General features: G+C 43.4%; 1 protein-coding gene across 2 annotated transcripts in view; it reads right to left on the reverse strand.

The window, feature by feature from the left end:
- Positions 1-14,717, reverse strand: part of LOC129725702 (rap guanine nucleotide exchange factor 4) — a 523,900-nt gene that overhangs the window by 438,541 nt on the left and 70,642 nt on the right. For both annotated transcript variants that reach the window (XM_055681789.1, XM_055681788.1), the window contains exon 2: positions 8,297-9,362. In XM_055681789.1, coding sequence (XP_055537764.1) covers positions 8,297-8,343 — 47 coding nt within the window. In that variant the 5' untranslated portion in view covers positions 8,344-9,362. The remainder of the gene's footprint in view (positions 1-8,296; positions 9,363-14,717) is intronic.

The raw sequence follows: 14,717 nt of genomic DNA on the forward strand, positions 1-14,717 counted from the left end.
AAAGTTTCAAGTTTAGTTCGTTCTAACATTCCCCCTATTGCTCAGATCTTTATGAAAATTTGTAAAAATGTTCTTAAGATGTTGTACTTAAAAAAATGCAATAAAAAATTTTTGATTTTTTAAAACTAAAAAAGTTTATATAATTCTTTAATGTTTCTTTGGCATAATTTATCAATACTAGTGAAATTTTTTCTTTTCTTTTGCAAAACAAAGTCATCGAAAGTCATCGAAGTCATTTTCTCACAAATTATGAAATATACACGTCTTCTTATTTTGAAAACTTACGTGTTATTGTGTGTGATTGGGATATAAAGCAAGCTCAGTTTTATCTTGCTCATAAAACGGAACGCATTGAAATTTACAAGGATTTTTCAAAATTTCCAAAATTACACAATGTTTTATGACATATTTTATAACGACACTTTCAACATTAAGAACGACAAACGTGTAAATTTCAAAAAAAATCTCCAAATTTTCCGACTGTTTCTTCTTCTTTTACTCCATCTTCTTTTTGTTGCACGATTTTTTTTTCGTCTCATGTGTTTTTTTACCGCAAATCACTTTTAAATTGGCAGTTCCGCATGGCAGCAATATAGGTTCATCGTAAATAATTCTGTTTTTGAATCTAGAAAAGAATTACTGAAAATGTTCTACAAGAAAACGGCTCTATTTTATTGTGTTGGTTAACACATAATAGTCAATACTGTCTTCACCTCAAGTTGTAATTAAAAAATTCCATTCCTCGACAGTTCAAAAAGGTACGATTTCTTGTTTTGGGTTGGCATTTTCGCAGATAAAATAATGTGAATTAAGACAGGAAGCGTCGTTCGCGTGCCAGTGCCATCCCTTGGACGGAATGTTATTCACATTGACGCAATCCTCCTGACCGTTGAAATCGTCCGGATTGTCCGAACGCCAGTTAGCATAGTGTAGCCGCTGTCCGGTGGCATGCCAGTAGAAGTAACCCTCCTCTGCCAGGTCACTCGCCCCAATCCAAACCACGGTACTGTCGTTGTGGAACACATCCGAGTTGGATACGAACCGCACTATTTCATTGTGATCCTCTGCCGAATCCGCTATGGTAAGTCGCATTCCCAGATAGAAGCAATATTCCGTGGCTCGATACCAGTTAGCCTAATGTACAGGTCAATTTGATATTGAAGCTCTCCGATGGTGTCAGTCGATCTCAACTTACCGTAAAATTTGGAATATGAAATCTCGCTGACGATGTGCATTTAATCTGTTCAGCAAAAACTGCCAAGACTGCCAGTCCGGCCGCCACGAGGCAAATTGACTGTCGCATCTGCTCCGATTAAAAGTTAAAACGAGAATAATCACCCTGCGAACGTGAGATCTGACGCCCCTTTTCGACTAATACATTCGCCATCTGGTGCGTCTCATCCATTTGTTTTGTACATTATGATATTATACCCGGGGCATTGAGCCAGTTTCAAACGTTATTATTCTGAACTAACCCGACGGAGATCCATCCACACGAACGCAACAGGTCCGTCCACAGACGGATGAAATAGGATATCATCCTTCTTCATGCGGCGGCATTCGGACAGCAGCTTAGGAGAAGTATGAGCCCCCTCCAGCCGAAAGGAAACATTTATTTATCTCATCGATCTTTTTTCGGGCTGCGACGATGGCGACGCTACACAGGACAAATATAAATATAATAAATTGTATCTAATCTTTCAAACACTTCCAATCAGCATGCGTCCTCACTCCTTTCCTTGTTTTGCCGTGGCGTTGCGGACGTTTTTCTCCGGCAATATAGCTCTGTGGCGTAATATTCTCTGCACGTCGGGGAATATCCTGAAATGGATGAGTCTCGTTAGTGCTCACCAGAAGTTTGGTTCTTTTCCCCGTGGGAAAATTACCCAGGGAAAAGTTTCGTTTGTTCAGAAAAGGATATTTAAAGTCTGCTTTGCTGTAATCAAGTGCTCGTGTTTTGCCTTGAATCCGACCATCTTTGAGAAAAAAAAAACTTTTTCCAGATTGATTCCCAAACTACCGCTTCCGGATCGGTTCATCTTTAACGACGCGTGTCATCTGCTGGTGAAAAGAAATCAAGTATTACAAACTACCAGCCGTACGCGCACTGATCCGGAAGATGGATTTCATGAGTTTTGCCCCCATCCACTCCAAAGACAGTCGGAACCGAAACACTTTATCCGCACACATATTACCTGCCAGCTATTCGAATGGTATTTACTTAGTATACATTTGCGATAGCAAAGTATACAAGTTGCGATAGCACACGGTAAAACTTTACGACCGTGGTATTACGACTTGACATCGGCAACAGGCGGCTTTGAGCCGGTCGATAGTATCTTCCTGCTGAGGTAGGGCTTCATATGTGAACCTAACAGCGCGGGTGGTACTCGATTTGCTCAATCTAGACTAGTTATAAGTGGAGGGTTTTAACGAGAATTTAAATCAATATGAACTCCGACATCCCTTCTGGGAACAGCACTGGAATTATTATTATATTTGATGTCAACAGATAAAATTTTTACCCCAATGACAAATTGAGATTAACTAACAGTACAATTAAGCTAACAGAAAATTGTCTTAAAGCTATTCTTATTGCTAACACGAGAGACATTAAAATCGAAAACAGCATAGCAACGATTGAACACACGGGACATACTGCGCATAGGTTCATTTAGTCCATAATTAGTCCTCAAGGGCTGAATGTGCAGAAAAGTGTGTGAGCGAGTATCATGGCGCCGTGTGTTGATGTCAAGTAGACCCAAAAGAGTGTGACAGTCGATGTTTCCCTGCAGTAGATCGCCAACAAAGCAAGCTTTAGCTACATTTCGTCTCGCTTCTAACAGCTCTAGGTTGATGAGTTTGCAGCGATCGGCATACCTAGGTAAGTTGAAGGGGTCGCGCCAAGGGAGTTTACGCAAGGCGAAGCGAACGAATTTCCTTTGAACGGTTTCAATCCTATGTGTGTCGTTTTGGTAATAGGGAGACCAGATTACCGCAGCATATTCTAGTACTGGACGTACAAGAGCGCAGAATAGTGCCTTTAGGCAATAAATATCGTGGAATTTCTTTAAAATCGAAGAATGAAGCCTAACTGGGACGATACCTTGGAAACGACGTGCGAAACGTGTTCCTTGAAGCTCAGTTTTGAATCCAGCAGCACTCCCAAATCTTTTACTGTCGTCTCACGCTTTAGCTCAGTACCGAATAGCGAATAGTTGTGATGGAGAAGAGTGCGCTCACGGCCAAACGAGATTGCTGAGCATTTAGTCACATTAAGAGACATCCGGTTGATGCAGCACCAAGCACCAAACAACTCCAGTTGTTGTTGTAGGAAGAAAGCATCAGCGTGATCCTTTATGACGAGAAATAACTTAAGGTCGTCAGCGTACGATAGCTTGAAACATTTGAGAGTGTTGTTTACGTCATTCATGTAAAGAAGAAAGAGGAAAGGGCCGAGATGGCTCCCCTGAGGCACTCCAGATGAGACAGAAATTGGCGATGAAATAAAATCACCAATCTTCACCGACATGTTCCGGCCGATAAGGTAGGAACGCAACCAGGTCAGCAAGCTATTGTCGATGCCCATACGGTCAAACTTCGCCAGGGCTATTTCGTGGTTCATTTTGTCAAAAGCAGCGGAGAGATCGGTATAGATGGCGTCTATCTGATGTCCATTTTCTATTTCTCGTATGATAAATGACGTGAAAGTGGCTAAATTGGTTGTAGTTGATCTCTTAGGCATAAAGCCATGCTGTTCCGGCGAAATGTTATGCGAGTACCCTGAGAATAATGTTTCAAGAACAATAATCTCGAAAAGCTTAGAGGTAGCGCACAATGCTGCTATACCGCGATAGTTTGAAACCGTGCGTTTGCAGCCTTTCTTGTGTACAGGAAAAACAAAAGAATCTTTCCAACAAGTAGGAAAAATACCAGATGATAACGACAGATTAAATACACTAGTTAGCGGAGTTGCGAGCGGGCCAAGGCATCGTTTCAAGATTAGCGACGGAATTCCATCTGGGCCGAAACCTGTCGAGGATTTGATTTGTTTACCTGCCTTAGTCACCATTTCACTAGTGATGGACATTCGTAAGCTAGGGGAAGAAATTCTAGGTACGTTATTAGCGGCGGTAACGATATCTTCAGCACTTAGGGTCTCTCTAGTAAATACGCTGCTAAACTGCGAACGAAAGAGGTTTGCAATACCGGGGATTGAATCCGCTTCGTTTGTACCGTTGGTCATGCACGAAGGCAGTCCAGATTCTTTCCTTTGTTCGTTGACATGATACCAGAAATTTCTCGGGTTAGACCTGAGGCGTTGCTGAAGTCGGCCAAGATGAGTGTTGTGCAAACGCTGGTTCAGTTCTCTATATTCATTGTTCGCATGGACGTAGCGGGCTCTGGTTTGCTCAGTGCGATGCTTGCTTTGTTTTCTGAGTGCGGATCTTTTAATTCTCTTAAGAATTCTTAATTGTGGATTTGGCCAGGCGGGTTTGACAGGTTTCCGACGATTTTTACGTGGCACGAATTGATCGATGGCATATAGCAAGATGCTAGACAGAGTTGATGCCGCCGAATTAGCATCAGTATCACAGAATGTCTCCTCCCAATTAATACTTGCAAGGAACGCGTTCATCTCGTCATAGTTACCTCTACCGAAATCGTACATCACGCTATCAATAACTTCATTGAAACTATTTTTCAGGTTTACTGCCAATGTCATTAAAAGAGGAGGATGGTGTCTGCATTCTTTTACGAGAGGCACAGGAGCGCGGGAGACTGGGCAATCTGAGCCTATTTCCTCGCTAATAAAGCAAAGATCAAGGGTACGTCTGTTGCTGTTTTGAATCTCATTGGCCTGTTTAAGACCTGCTGTACAGTAGCCATCGAGCAAATTGATTGAGGCCGGCCTAAACGAGGAGTGACCAGGATCTGGAAAGAGGAAGCCATGGGAGTCTGGCACCCAGGAGATTTCACGCATGTTGAAGTCGCCAAGAATTACGATGTTATCTCTGGCACCAATCTGGGAGACAATCCATTCGAGCGAACGTAGATGCTGCTCAATAAGGCTGCTATCATTCACGCGATCTGGTGGAATATATACGATGCAAATAAAGTACGTAACTTCGGAGCTAGTAATCGCCACCCACAGATGTTCAACTGTTGATCCCTCGGGAGGATTCAATATACGAGACTCGTAACAGGACCTCACAGCCAACAAAACACCACCACCTGAGCGCTTATTGCTGTTAGTCGATGATCGATCTTGACGGTAGACCGTGAATGAATCGTCAAAAAGTAGAGTGGAGATTGTGTTGTCGTTGAGCCATGTTTCTGTGAAGGCATAGATGTCGTAGCACGCATCGTTGCACGCCAGTTGGTAATCTATCACACGAGAGTTGATGCCACCAACATTTTGATAATATATCAAAAGTTGAGGAGGTGTAGCGGCAATCCTGGGAATGGAGAGTGCGTCAGGTCGAGAAACGCTGTTAAACAGTGAATACTTGCCAAGACTGGCAGTTTGGAAGCCCGTTTCACCAACACTAGACCCAGGGCCAGGACGACTTTGAAGGCGGGAACTCGAAGTTGGGGATTGACGCGAATCAGCGGTTGACACGACTGGGCTAGGTGGATCCAGGGCTTCCATACTGCGGTGTGACGTGCGTCCCGGGGATGATAACTTGTCGGCTGAATAGCATAAATGTTGAAGGCTTGTACGAGATGCTGGTATAGAGCGTGGATGTAGATCGAAAGCAGAGTGACTTTCGTGAAGAATTGACTGTCGCATTGTCCCAACACTCATTACAGATGGGAGTGTGAAATTTGAAGCGCTAGCGGTTGGAGGCTGACTGGAAACGGAGAAACGATCAGGAAGTGCTTGTTCTACGAAGAAGGAATAATTGGCTGGAGAAGCAGGCTGGAGAACCTCTTCTGCAGAATCAGTCACAAGGCCGCGACGACTCCGATGAACGCTGGCAGCGTAGGGCACGACTGTGATGAAACGTGAAGAGGTCTCCATAGTGCTCTCTACGATGCGTCGCGGCAAACTTGCTGTGTATGAGCAGCCTATTCGTCCATTGCTGCTATGTTTGGATCTGGTAAGATGTTTAGCGGGTCGTACGATGTAGGTTTCGGTTGCCAAAAATTTTCGCTAGACCTGTTATTGGAGAACTCGCGGTAAACAACTCCCCTAGGCCAAGTAGAAGTTGATAGAGCTTTAGTTTTTAACTCAGCGTTCATTAGTATTTTTAAAAGAAACAAAAGAAAGAGTGTTAATATCTCTTCCCTTCGCCACTAGCCGAGTCACAAGAATGTCCTCCGTTCCAAGTCGTTTTCTAGCTAAGGCGGTTACTTGTTCCGCAGATACCTCACGAGCGATCCGCGAAAGGTACAGGCAAAATTTAGGCCTAGCTGCAGGCACAACTGCAATTTCGGTGGAGGCAGAGAGCGTGCTGCCCGTACCGTGCAAGAGCGGTGGTTTATTGGACCGGTTTATGTCAGCATTGAACAGTCGGCGGGGTTTGGTAAATCGAGAATCGGTAGCGGTGTGTCTAATTGATCTTGGCGTAAACGAATTTGAATTCATCAATGTGGCAAAGTTCGTTCTGATCTCATTCTTCAGTTCGTTCAAAATTTCGGCTTTGAGATTCTCCATAATGCCACTATGAGTGTTTAATGCTTCTTCTAAACCCGCTTCGTGAGCAGAGCGAGCAGTATTCCTAACACGAATGTCTTTCATCAGCGATGTGCAGGATTTGCACAGCCAAAATAATTGTGCATTTTTCATCACATCCTCGAAAGCGACAGCAGCGATACCAGTGCATCTGGGATGGAATATAGCAGAGCAGAAGCCACGGCAAATAACGTGACCTTAATTAATGTCGGTAGCGCACGAATGGCAAATGAGGGACATCTTTTTCTCAACTCAAAATAACACTCCCAGCACGAGACTACCGAACGTAGAGAAACTATGGTTGAATGTGATGGAGCGCAGTGAATGAACTGGTGTACAGAACTACGGTAGCAGAGTGGAGTGAGGCTAGCGATCACGCAGGAGAACTGAGGAACACAACACCGTCAAAGTCGATCCGTGGTGCGATATTTATGTTAAATTCTAGAAATAATCACTAGGTAATCGTAAAATTATCCACTACGTGCAACGACACCGGACACACTTGAAGTAACACCGGACACGATTTAACTAAAACTCGCGCAGTCGCGAAAGGTAAACAAGTCAGGACAGCCGTACACCGTATGTTGCCGTTGCTTTTACAGCACTAAAAAAGTCAACGTAAACTAGTTTAACGCAGTTAACTGCACTATCTGCGAATAGCTGACGCTCAAATCTTTCACTTAAGCACGAAATAAGTCGAAAAGAAATAACTTCAGTACTGGTAAATTAATCAAATAAACGGAGCTCAATCACGACGATGTAAACAAACTAAAGCAGAGTTGCCAAAAAAATGAATAACTAATAAAACTAAATTCTATCGTCTTCCGATGACAGGGTCTAGGATGTTTCCATTAACTTTAGGCAGCCATCCGTCTCCGAAATCCCTGTTGTTGGTAGAACAAAAGTTTGCAATCTTTCGTTTTTGCTTCAAGCAGCTTAAACTCTGACAGCAGTGGAAAGCATGGCTTCGAACAGACTTTTGCCTGGCCCTTGGCCCCTGCCGCACAGGGTTAATAATGTCATTCATGTTACGATCCTGGTGAGAACCGATTGTGCACCGTTGTTGGCTCGGTGCAAACTTATAAGTTGACCGACCTGATGTCGATGCCGGTCGGTTCGCTAACCGGATGAGTGTTGAACGAAATTGAAGCATTTACAAAGTTTCTTGAAAGGTTTTTCAGGGGTTACCATCAAGTCGGTTGCTGTTTAGCAGATAATGCGCTTGTGTTTGTAATGAAATTATCTCAGTGTGGCTTTGTCAATAATGCAAGAGCAAACAATTCATAAATTAAAGTAGAAACAGGAACTCACGTGAAAACCTGCAAAACAATTTGTAATTCGTGCAGAATAATTGAAAATTTCAATTACAATTTATTGTGTTCCCTTCAGTGGAGTATAGTCCCAGTAGCAAACACCCCGGGCTTCGATTGAAGCTTTGACACCGCGCACCGCATCAGATAAATCATGTTCCACATGTCACAGAGAAAAAAAAGACGGTAAAATAATGCTCTAATTTCCGAACCCACGTGAGACACATAAATCAAACAACCTATCGGTTGACAATTACGTGCGATATTCACCTTAACACGCCGTGCGTGTACACCATTCGAAACTTACCTCTTGTCAATCGCTGTAATCCATTCCATAGCCATCTTCGCCGCCATCGTTGTGGTGTTTTGTTTTCTTTTCAAAACACACCCAGCAGATATTTTCCGTTCAATTCACTCAGCACCTGGTTGTTCGTATGCTCACACACACACACACTTCTTACGAAAACACCATTAATATGCTAATATAAATTATTATTATTACTCTAGCACAATTATTATCATTTTAACAGGGCGCTTCCGAGCAACCAAACACTCTCGAGGTGGTGTATAACTCAACACGACACAGCACAAACTTTGCGGATTTATTTACTTTTTCCCCTGGTGAATTCACCTCAAGCAACGCTTTGATCTTTTTTCAGTGCAGTTTTAATTAAACTTTTTGATTTCGCTCTGCCAGGCCAACGCACAGTGCAGCAGTTGTTTGTGCGGCTTTCATTGATTTATTGGATTTTCCTCGCACCAAAATGTTTTCAGTTAGAAAACGAAACCATCAGAGTGCAGCAGAAGCCCTCGCCGAACTTTAAATTTGAATTGGCTTGTCATTTTATAGAGTTGTGTTTTTTCAATACAGAATGATTTTACTCACTGTTGCCGAACTACTTCTGATTTTGACACTAATGAGTTCTTCGTTGTGGAAAAATTTCACTGCCATCATGGCTTCAAGTTGGGTGAAGTTTTTCACTTTAAATTCAACGCAACACAGTATCAAGGGAGCAAAAAAATTTCTCGTTCCGTTCCGATGTCTGCCCGGGTTTAACAAAATTCAGCATAGGACTTCTCAACTCGTACATAAAAAGCTTTCATCTGGAGCTGCCCTCAAAACATTGTCGAGGTGGTACGTGTGTATTCACTTCCGATTCTGGATAATACCTGACAGTGGTTTAATCCCTACCAACCGTACCACACCTTACCAGATCTTCAGGTTGCTGGTCCGGATGATGCTCCCAAGTATCGGTTTCCGTTCTCCGCCGGCGGAGAGAAGCAATCAAAGTTGGTGTTTTCTCGATATTTCCGACGGAACGGCGATGCTGGTGTGAGTAGTTGTTCAGCTGTCGGAACATCAGCTCTTGCGTCTAATTAAATGAAAAGAAAAGTTTAAATTAGTTTTTTTTCGTTTGTTTGTTTGTTTAAGAGGCATAAGATTTTCTCAACAGATCGAAGCAAATAAATAACTGAAAGATAATCGATTTGCAGATGGCTGACTGTCAGATGGTGAACAGCTAGGAAATAATATTTCCGTGTTTTATGTTTTTTATTCGTCGTTCATCTCGCAATAAATTTCTGATGTTGAAATTGGCTTAGAGCGACGGCTCTATACAGAAAAAAAAACATATCAAAACTAAAACCAATCTCTTTTAGTATACGAAATCTTGCCATTCTATCAGTGCTGTTTCATACAATAAACAAAGAACTATTTTGTTTTTTGTTTTTTTTAACAAGAGCTCAACCGATATGAAGAATTTCAATTAGATTTGAGAGGTTCGGTAGATACAAGGTTACGATTTCGAGAAACAAAATGAAACGCCATTTCTATAGAGATTTCAGGGTATAATGTTGTCTGCCGAAAGAAATTGCTTCTCAAAAAGGCTTTTTAAAAGCTGAGTAATAATGAGTATCAAGCATGGAAAGGCATTCCGCGTCGAACACTCGACAGAAACGGACGTGCAAAGTGGTCGTTCTATTACAATCCGGTCCGTGTGTACGAATAGCCAAACAAAAGAGTGTATTATTCGCGCTAAAGGCCAACTAGATTGTGAGTTGTGTCGCTACGTTATGTACCCGGCTCGCAACTTTGGCTGTATTGGTGCAAAATACCAGCTGCAGTTTTGATCTGTGCACAGTGAATAGATCTTTCTAATTCAAGGCCATCAGTTGACAGTCGAGTCGTGTCGCTGTGCTGAGTGATCTAACACCCGGCTCACTGCTGGTGGCTGTATTGGTGCTGCTGTACTGGTGCTGCTGGCTGCTTTGGGTGCAGCTTCGAACGATCGGACAACCACTGCTGGAAGGAAGAAGTAAATAGGTACGTGTTCTTGTCGGCGCTAGTGCGCTACATTTAGCGCGATGGATATAGATCCCTCGCCTCCCGTGCCACCATCCCCGAACCCCCCTGACCCTGACCCTTCTGTTACCCCCTCCCCTGTTCATTCTCCATTCCCCCTCGCCCCAGGCTTTACCCGGACGGATCTCAACAGGGCAGCTATACTGTTTATTTTCGTCCAAAGGCAGGAGTGAATTCAAAGCGATTAAACATACTGCAAATTTCTGAAAACCTGACGAAGGGGTACAAGGCCGTGACCGAAAGCTCCGTGTCGTGGTCAGTGATCTGGCACAGGCCAATGCTATCGCTTGCTCTGAGCTCTTCACACGCGAGTATCGCGTTTACATACCCGCACGAGACGTGGAGATCGACGGTGTCATAACCGATTCAAGTCTGTCTGTCGAGTGTATCCTAAAAAACAACCGGTTGCTTCAAAAATACCGAAACACAGGCGAAGATTTTGGATTGTAAGCAATTGCGGTCCATGTCTCTCGTCGGCGGTAAAAAAGTTTACACTCCGTCAGACTCGTTTCGCGTTACGTTTGCCGGATCTGCACTCCCTAGCCACGTCTCGATCGACCGGGTTCGTCGGCCTGTGCGATTGTATGTACCCCGTGTTATGAATTGCACCAATTGCAAGCAGTTAGGCCACACAGCCGCCTACTGCTGCAATAAGGCACGATGTAGCAAGTGTGGGGAGACTCATGCGGAAGTTTCTTGCAGTGTTAATGCTGAAAAATGTATTCACTGTGGGGAAAACCAGCATGAGCTCTCCACATGCCCGGTGAACATGCAGCGCAGAGATAAAATCAAGCGGTCACTTAAGGAGCGTTCAATGCTGAAGAAGACCGTGACCACTTCTACCATAACATCGAACCCCTTTGATCTGTTGCCCTCTGATGAAACCGACTCTGACGATTCATCAGCGGGAACATCTTATGCCAATCCTGGGGAGTCTAGGAAGAGGAAAAATGTTTCTTCTCCTAAACTTCCCCGTAAAGGTCCTAAGATTTCCAAAAGTGTAATGAAAAGTACGAACAAACCAAACAGTGCTGCGGAAAAACCGAAGCAAACTCCTTCTGGGCTTGCAAATTTAAAGTCCCAGAAGAAGTTCCCAGCACTGCCAGGAACATCTAAAACCCCAGTTGTTCCTTTTGCACATCTAGTTGATGAAACAACCTCTGGATTAGTGAAATTTTCTGACATTGTGGACTGGATTTTTGAAAATTTCAATGTACCCGATCCAATTACTATTTTTCTTACAGCATTCCTCCCAACAGTTAGATCATTTTTGAAGCAGTTGACTGCCCAATGGCCCCTCCTTGCAGCGATTGTATCCTTCGATGCCTAATTCAACTGCGTATATGAAGGATTCTATCTCTGTCTTACAGTGGAATTGTAGAAGTATTTTACCAAAAATTGATTCGTTTAAAGTTTTGATAAATAAAAACAAATGCGATGCATTTTCCCTTTGTGAAACTTGGCTTACTTCAAATGTTGATCTAAACTTCCATGATTTTAATATTATTCACCTTGATCGAGACACCCCATATGGAGGAGTACTTCTAGGGATTAAAAAGTGCTATTCTTTCTATCGTATTAACCTCCCCTCGATTCCAGGCATCGAAGTTGTCGCATGTCAAATGACAATACAAGGTAAAGAGCTTTGTATTGCCTCAATATATATTCCTCCCAGAGCACAGGTTGGGCAGCGGCTGCTCTTTAATTTAATAGAACTTCTCCCCTCGCCACGTTTGATTTTGGGAGACTTCAACTCTCATGGTGTGGCTTGGGGCTCCCCTTACAATGATAACCGCTCCTCTTTAATCTATAACCTTTGCGATGACTTCGACATGACAATTTTGAACAACGGTGAAATGACACGTATCCCGAAACCTCCAGCGCGCCCAAGCGCTTTGGATCTATCCTTATGTTCGACGTCGCTACGGTTGAATTGCACATGGAAGGTAATCCTCGATCCTCACGGTAGCGACCATTTGCCTATTCTTATTTCAATTACTAACGGGTCAACTCGCATGCGACCAGTTGACATTCCGTATGACCTCACACGGAATGTCGATTCGAAGTTATAAGAGGAAATGATTTCAAAAGCGGTCGAGTCGATTCAACATCATCCACCACTTGAAGAATGCAACCTCCTCGCGACTTGATTCTCGACGCCGCGTTGCAAGCCCAAACGAAGAAATATCCCGGCGTAACGATCAAAGAGCGGCCTCCAACTCCGTGGTGGGACCAAGAGTGCTCCGATGTCTACACGCAAAGATCCGACGCGTTTTTGGCCTACCAGAAGGGAGGTATACCTGGCGACTATTTACGGTATTCGGAGCTTGATACCAAGCTTAAAAGCTTGGCTAAAGCAAAAAAACGAGGATATTGGCGTCGGTTCGTGAACGAGACGTCGAGGGAGACATCGATGAGCACTCTTTGGAACACAGCCCGAAGAATGCGGAATCGCGTAACGGTCAACGAAAGCGTGGAGTCTTCAAGTAGGTGGATATTTGATTTTGCCAGGAAAGTATGTCCGGACTCTGTTCCTGAGCAAAATATTGTTCGTGATGCGTCTCCGGGCCACGACGCGATAGAATCACCTTTTACGATGGCAGAATTTTCAGTTGCCCTCCTGTCCTGTAACAATAACGCGCCTGGGTTAGATAGAATCAAATTCAACTTGTTGAAGAATCTACCCGGCAATGCCAAGAGGCGCTTGTTGAACTTGTTCAATAAGTTCCTGGAGCAAAACATTGTACCGCAGGATTGTAGGCAAGTGAAGGTGATCGCCATCCAAAAACAAGGGAAACCAGCTTCTGATCACAACTCTTATAGGCCGATTGCAATGCTATCCTGTATCCGGAAATTGATGGAAAAAATGATACTCCGTCGTTTAGACCACTGGGTCGAATCAAATGGTCTACTATCAGATACTCAATTTGGCTTCCGCCGTGCCAAAGGGACGAATGATTGTCTTGCGCTGCTTTCAACAGACATTCAGCTGGCGTATACTCGCAAAGAACAAATGGCGTCTGCGTTCTTGGACATTAAGGGGGCCTTTGATTCCGTTTCTATTGACATTCTTTCGGGCAAACTTCACCGACAAGGATTTTCTCCAATTTTAAACAATTTTTTGCACAATTTGTTGTCCGAAAAGCACATGCATTTTACGCACGGCGATTTGGCAACTTTTCGCATCAGCTACATGGGTCTTCCCCAGGGCTCATGTTTAGGCCCCCTTCTTTACAACTTTTATGTAAATGACATCGACGAATGTCTGGCAAATTCATGCACGATAAGACAACTTGCAGACGACAGTGTAATCTCTGTTACAGGAGCCAAAGCTGCCGATTTGCAAGGACCATTGCAAGATACCTTGGACAATTTGTCTGCTTGGGCTTTACAGCTAGGTATCGAATTCTCTCCGGAGAAGACTGAGATAGTAGTTTTTTCTAGGAAGCATGAACCTGCTCAGCTTCAAACACAATTAATGGGTAAAACGATTTCTCAGGTTTTGGTACACAAATATCTTGGTATCTGGTTCGACTCTAAAGGCACCTGGGGTTGTCACGTGAGGTATCTGATGAAAAAATGTTAACAAAAAGTGAATTTTCTTCGTACAATAACCGGACAATGGTGGGGAGCCCACCCAGGAGACCTTATAAGGCTTTACCAAACAACGATACTGTCTGTTATTGAATACGGGTGTTTCTGCTTCCGCTCCGCAGCAAACACACATCTGATCTGAACAACTGGAGCGAATACAATATCGTTGTTTGCGTATCGCCTTGGGTTGCATGCAATCGACCCATACGATGAGTTTGGAGATCTTAGCTGGAGTACTACCATTGAAAAACCGCTTCTGGAGCCTGTCTTCTCGTATTCTAATCAAATGTGAGGTCTTGAACCGTCCCGTGATTGAAAATTTTGAAAGGATAATCGAACTTAATCTCAAACCCGTTTTATGACATTGTATTTCCATCACATGTCCCAAAATATTAACCCTTCTTCGAATATTCCAAATCGTCTCGACTTATCAAATACTTCTGATTCTACTGTGTTTTTCGATACATCCATGATAGAAGAAACTCGTGGAATCCCGGATCATTTACGCGTGCAGCAGATCCCTAAAAATTTTTCCAATAAATATCGAAACATCAACTGCGACAATATGTACTACACTGACGGATCACTTCTTGATGGGTCCACTGGCTTCGGTATTTTCAATAACAATTTAACCGTCTCCCATAAGCTCGATAATCCTGCTTCTGTTTACGTCGCAGAATTAGCTGCAATTCAGTGCACCCTAGGGATTATCGAAAAAAATGCCCACGGATCATTATTTCATCTTTACGGACAGTCTCAGTTCCATTGAGGC

This window comes from Wyeomyia smithii, chromosome 2, assembly GCF_029784165.1.
Source record: "Wyeomyia smithii strain HCP4-BCI-WySm-NY-G18 chromosome 2, ASM2978416v1, whole genome shotgun sequence".
Lineage (NCBI taxonomy): Eukaryota > Metazoa > Arthropoda > Insecta > Diptera > Culicidae > Wyeomyia > Wyeomyia smithii.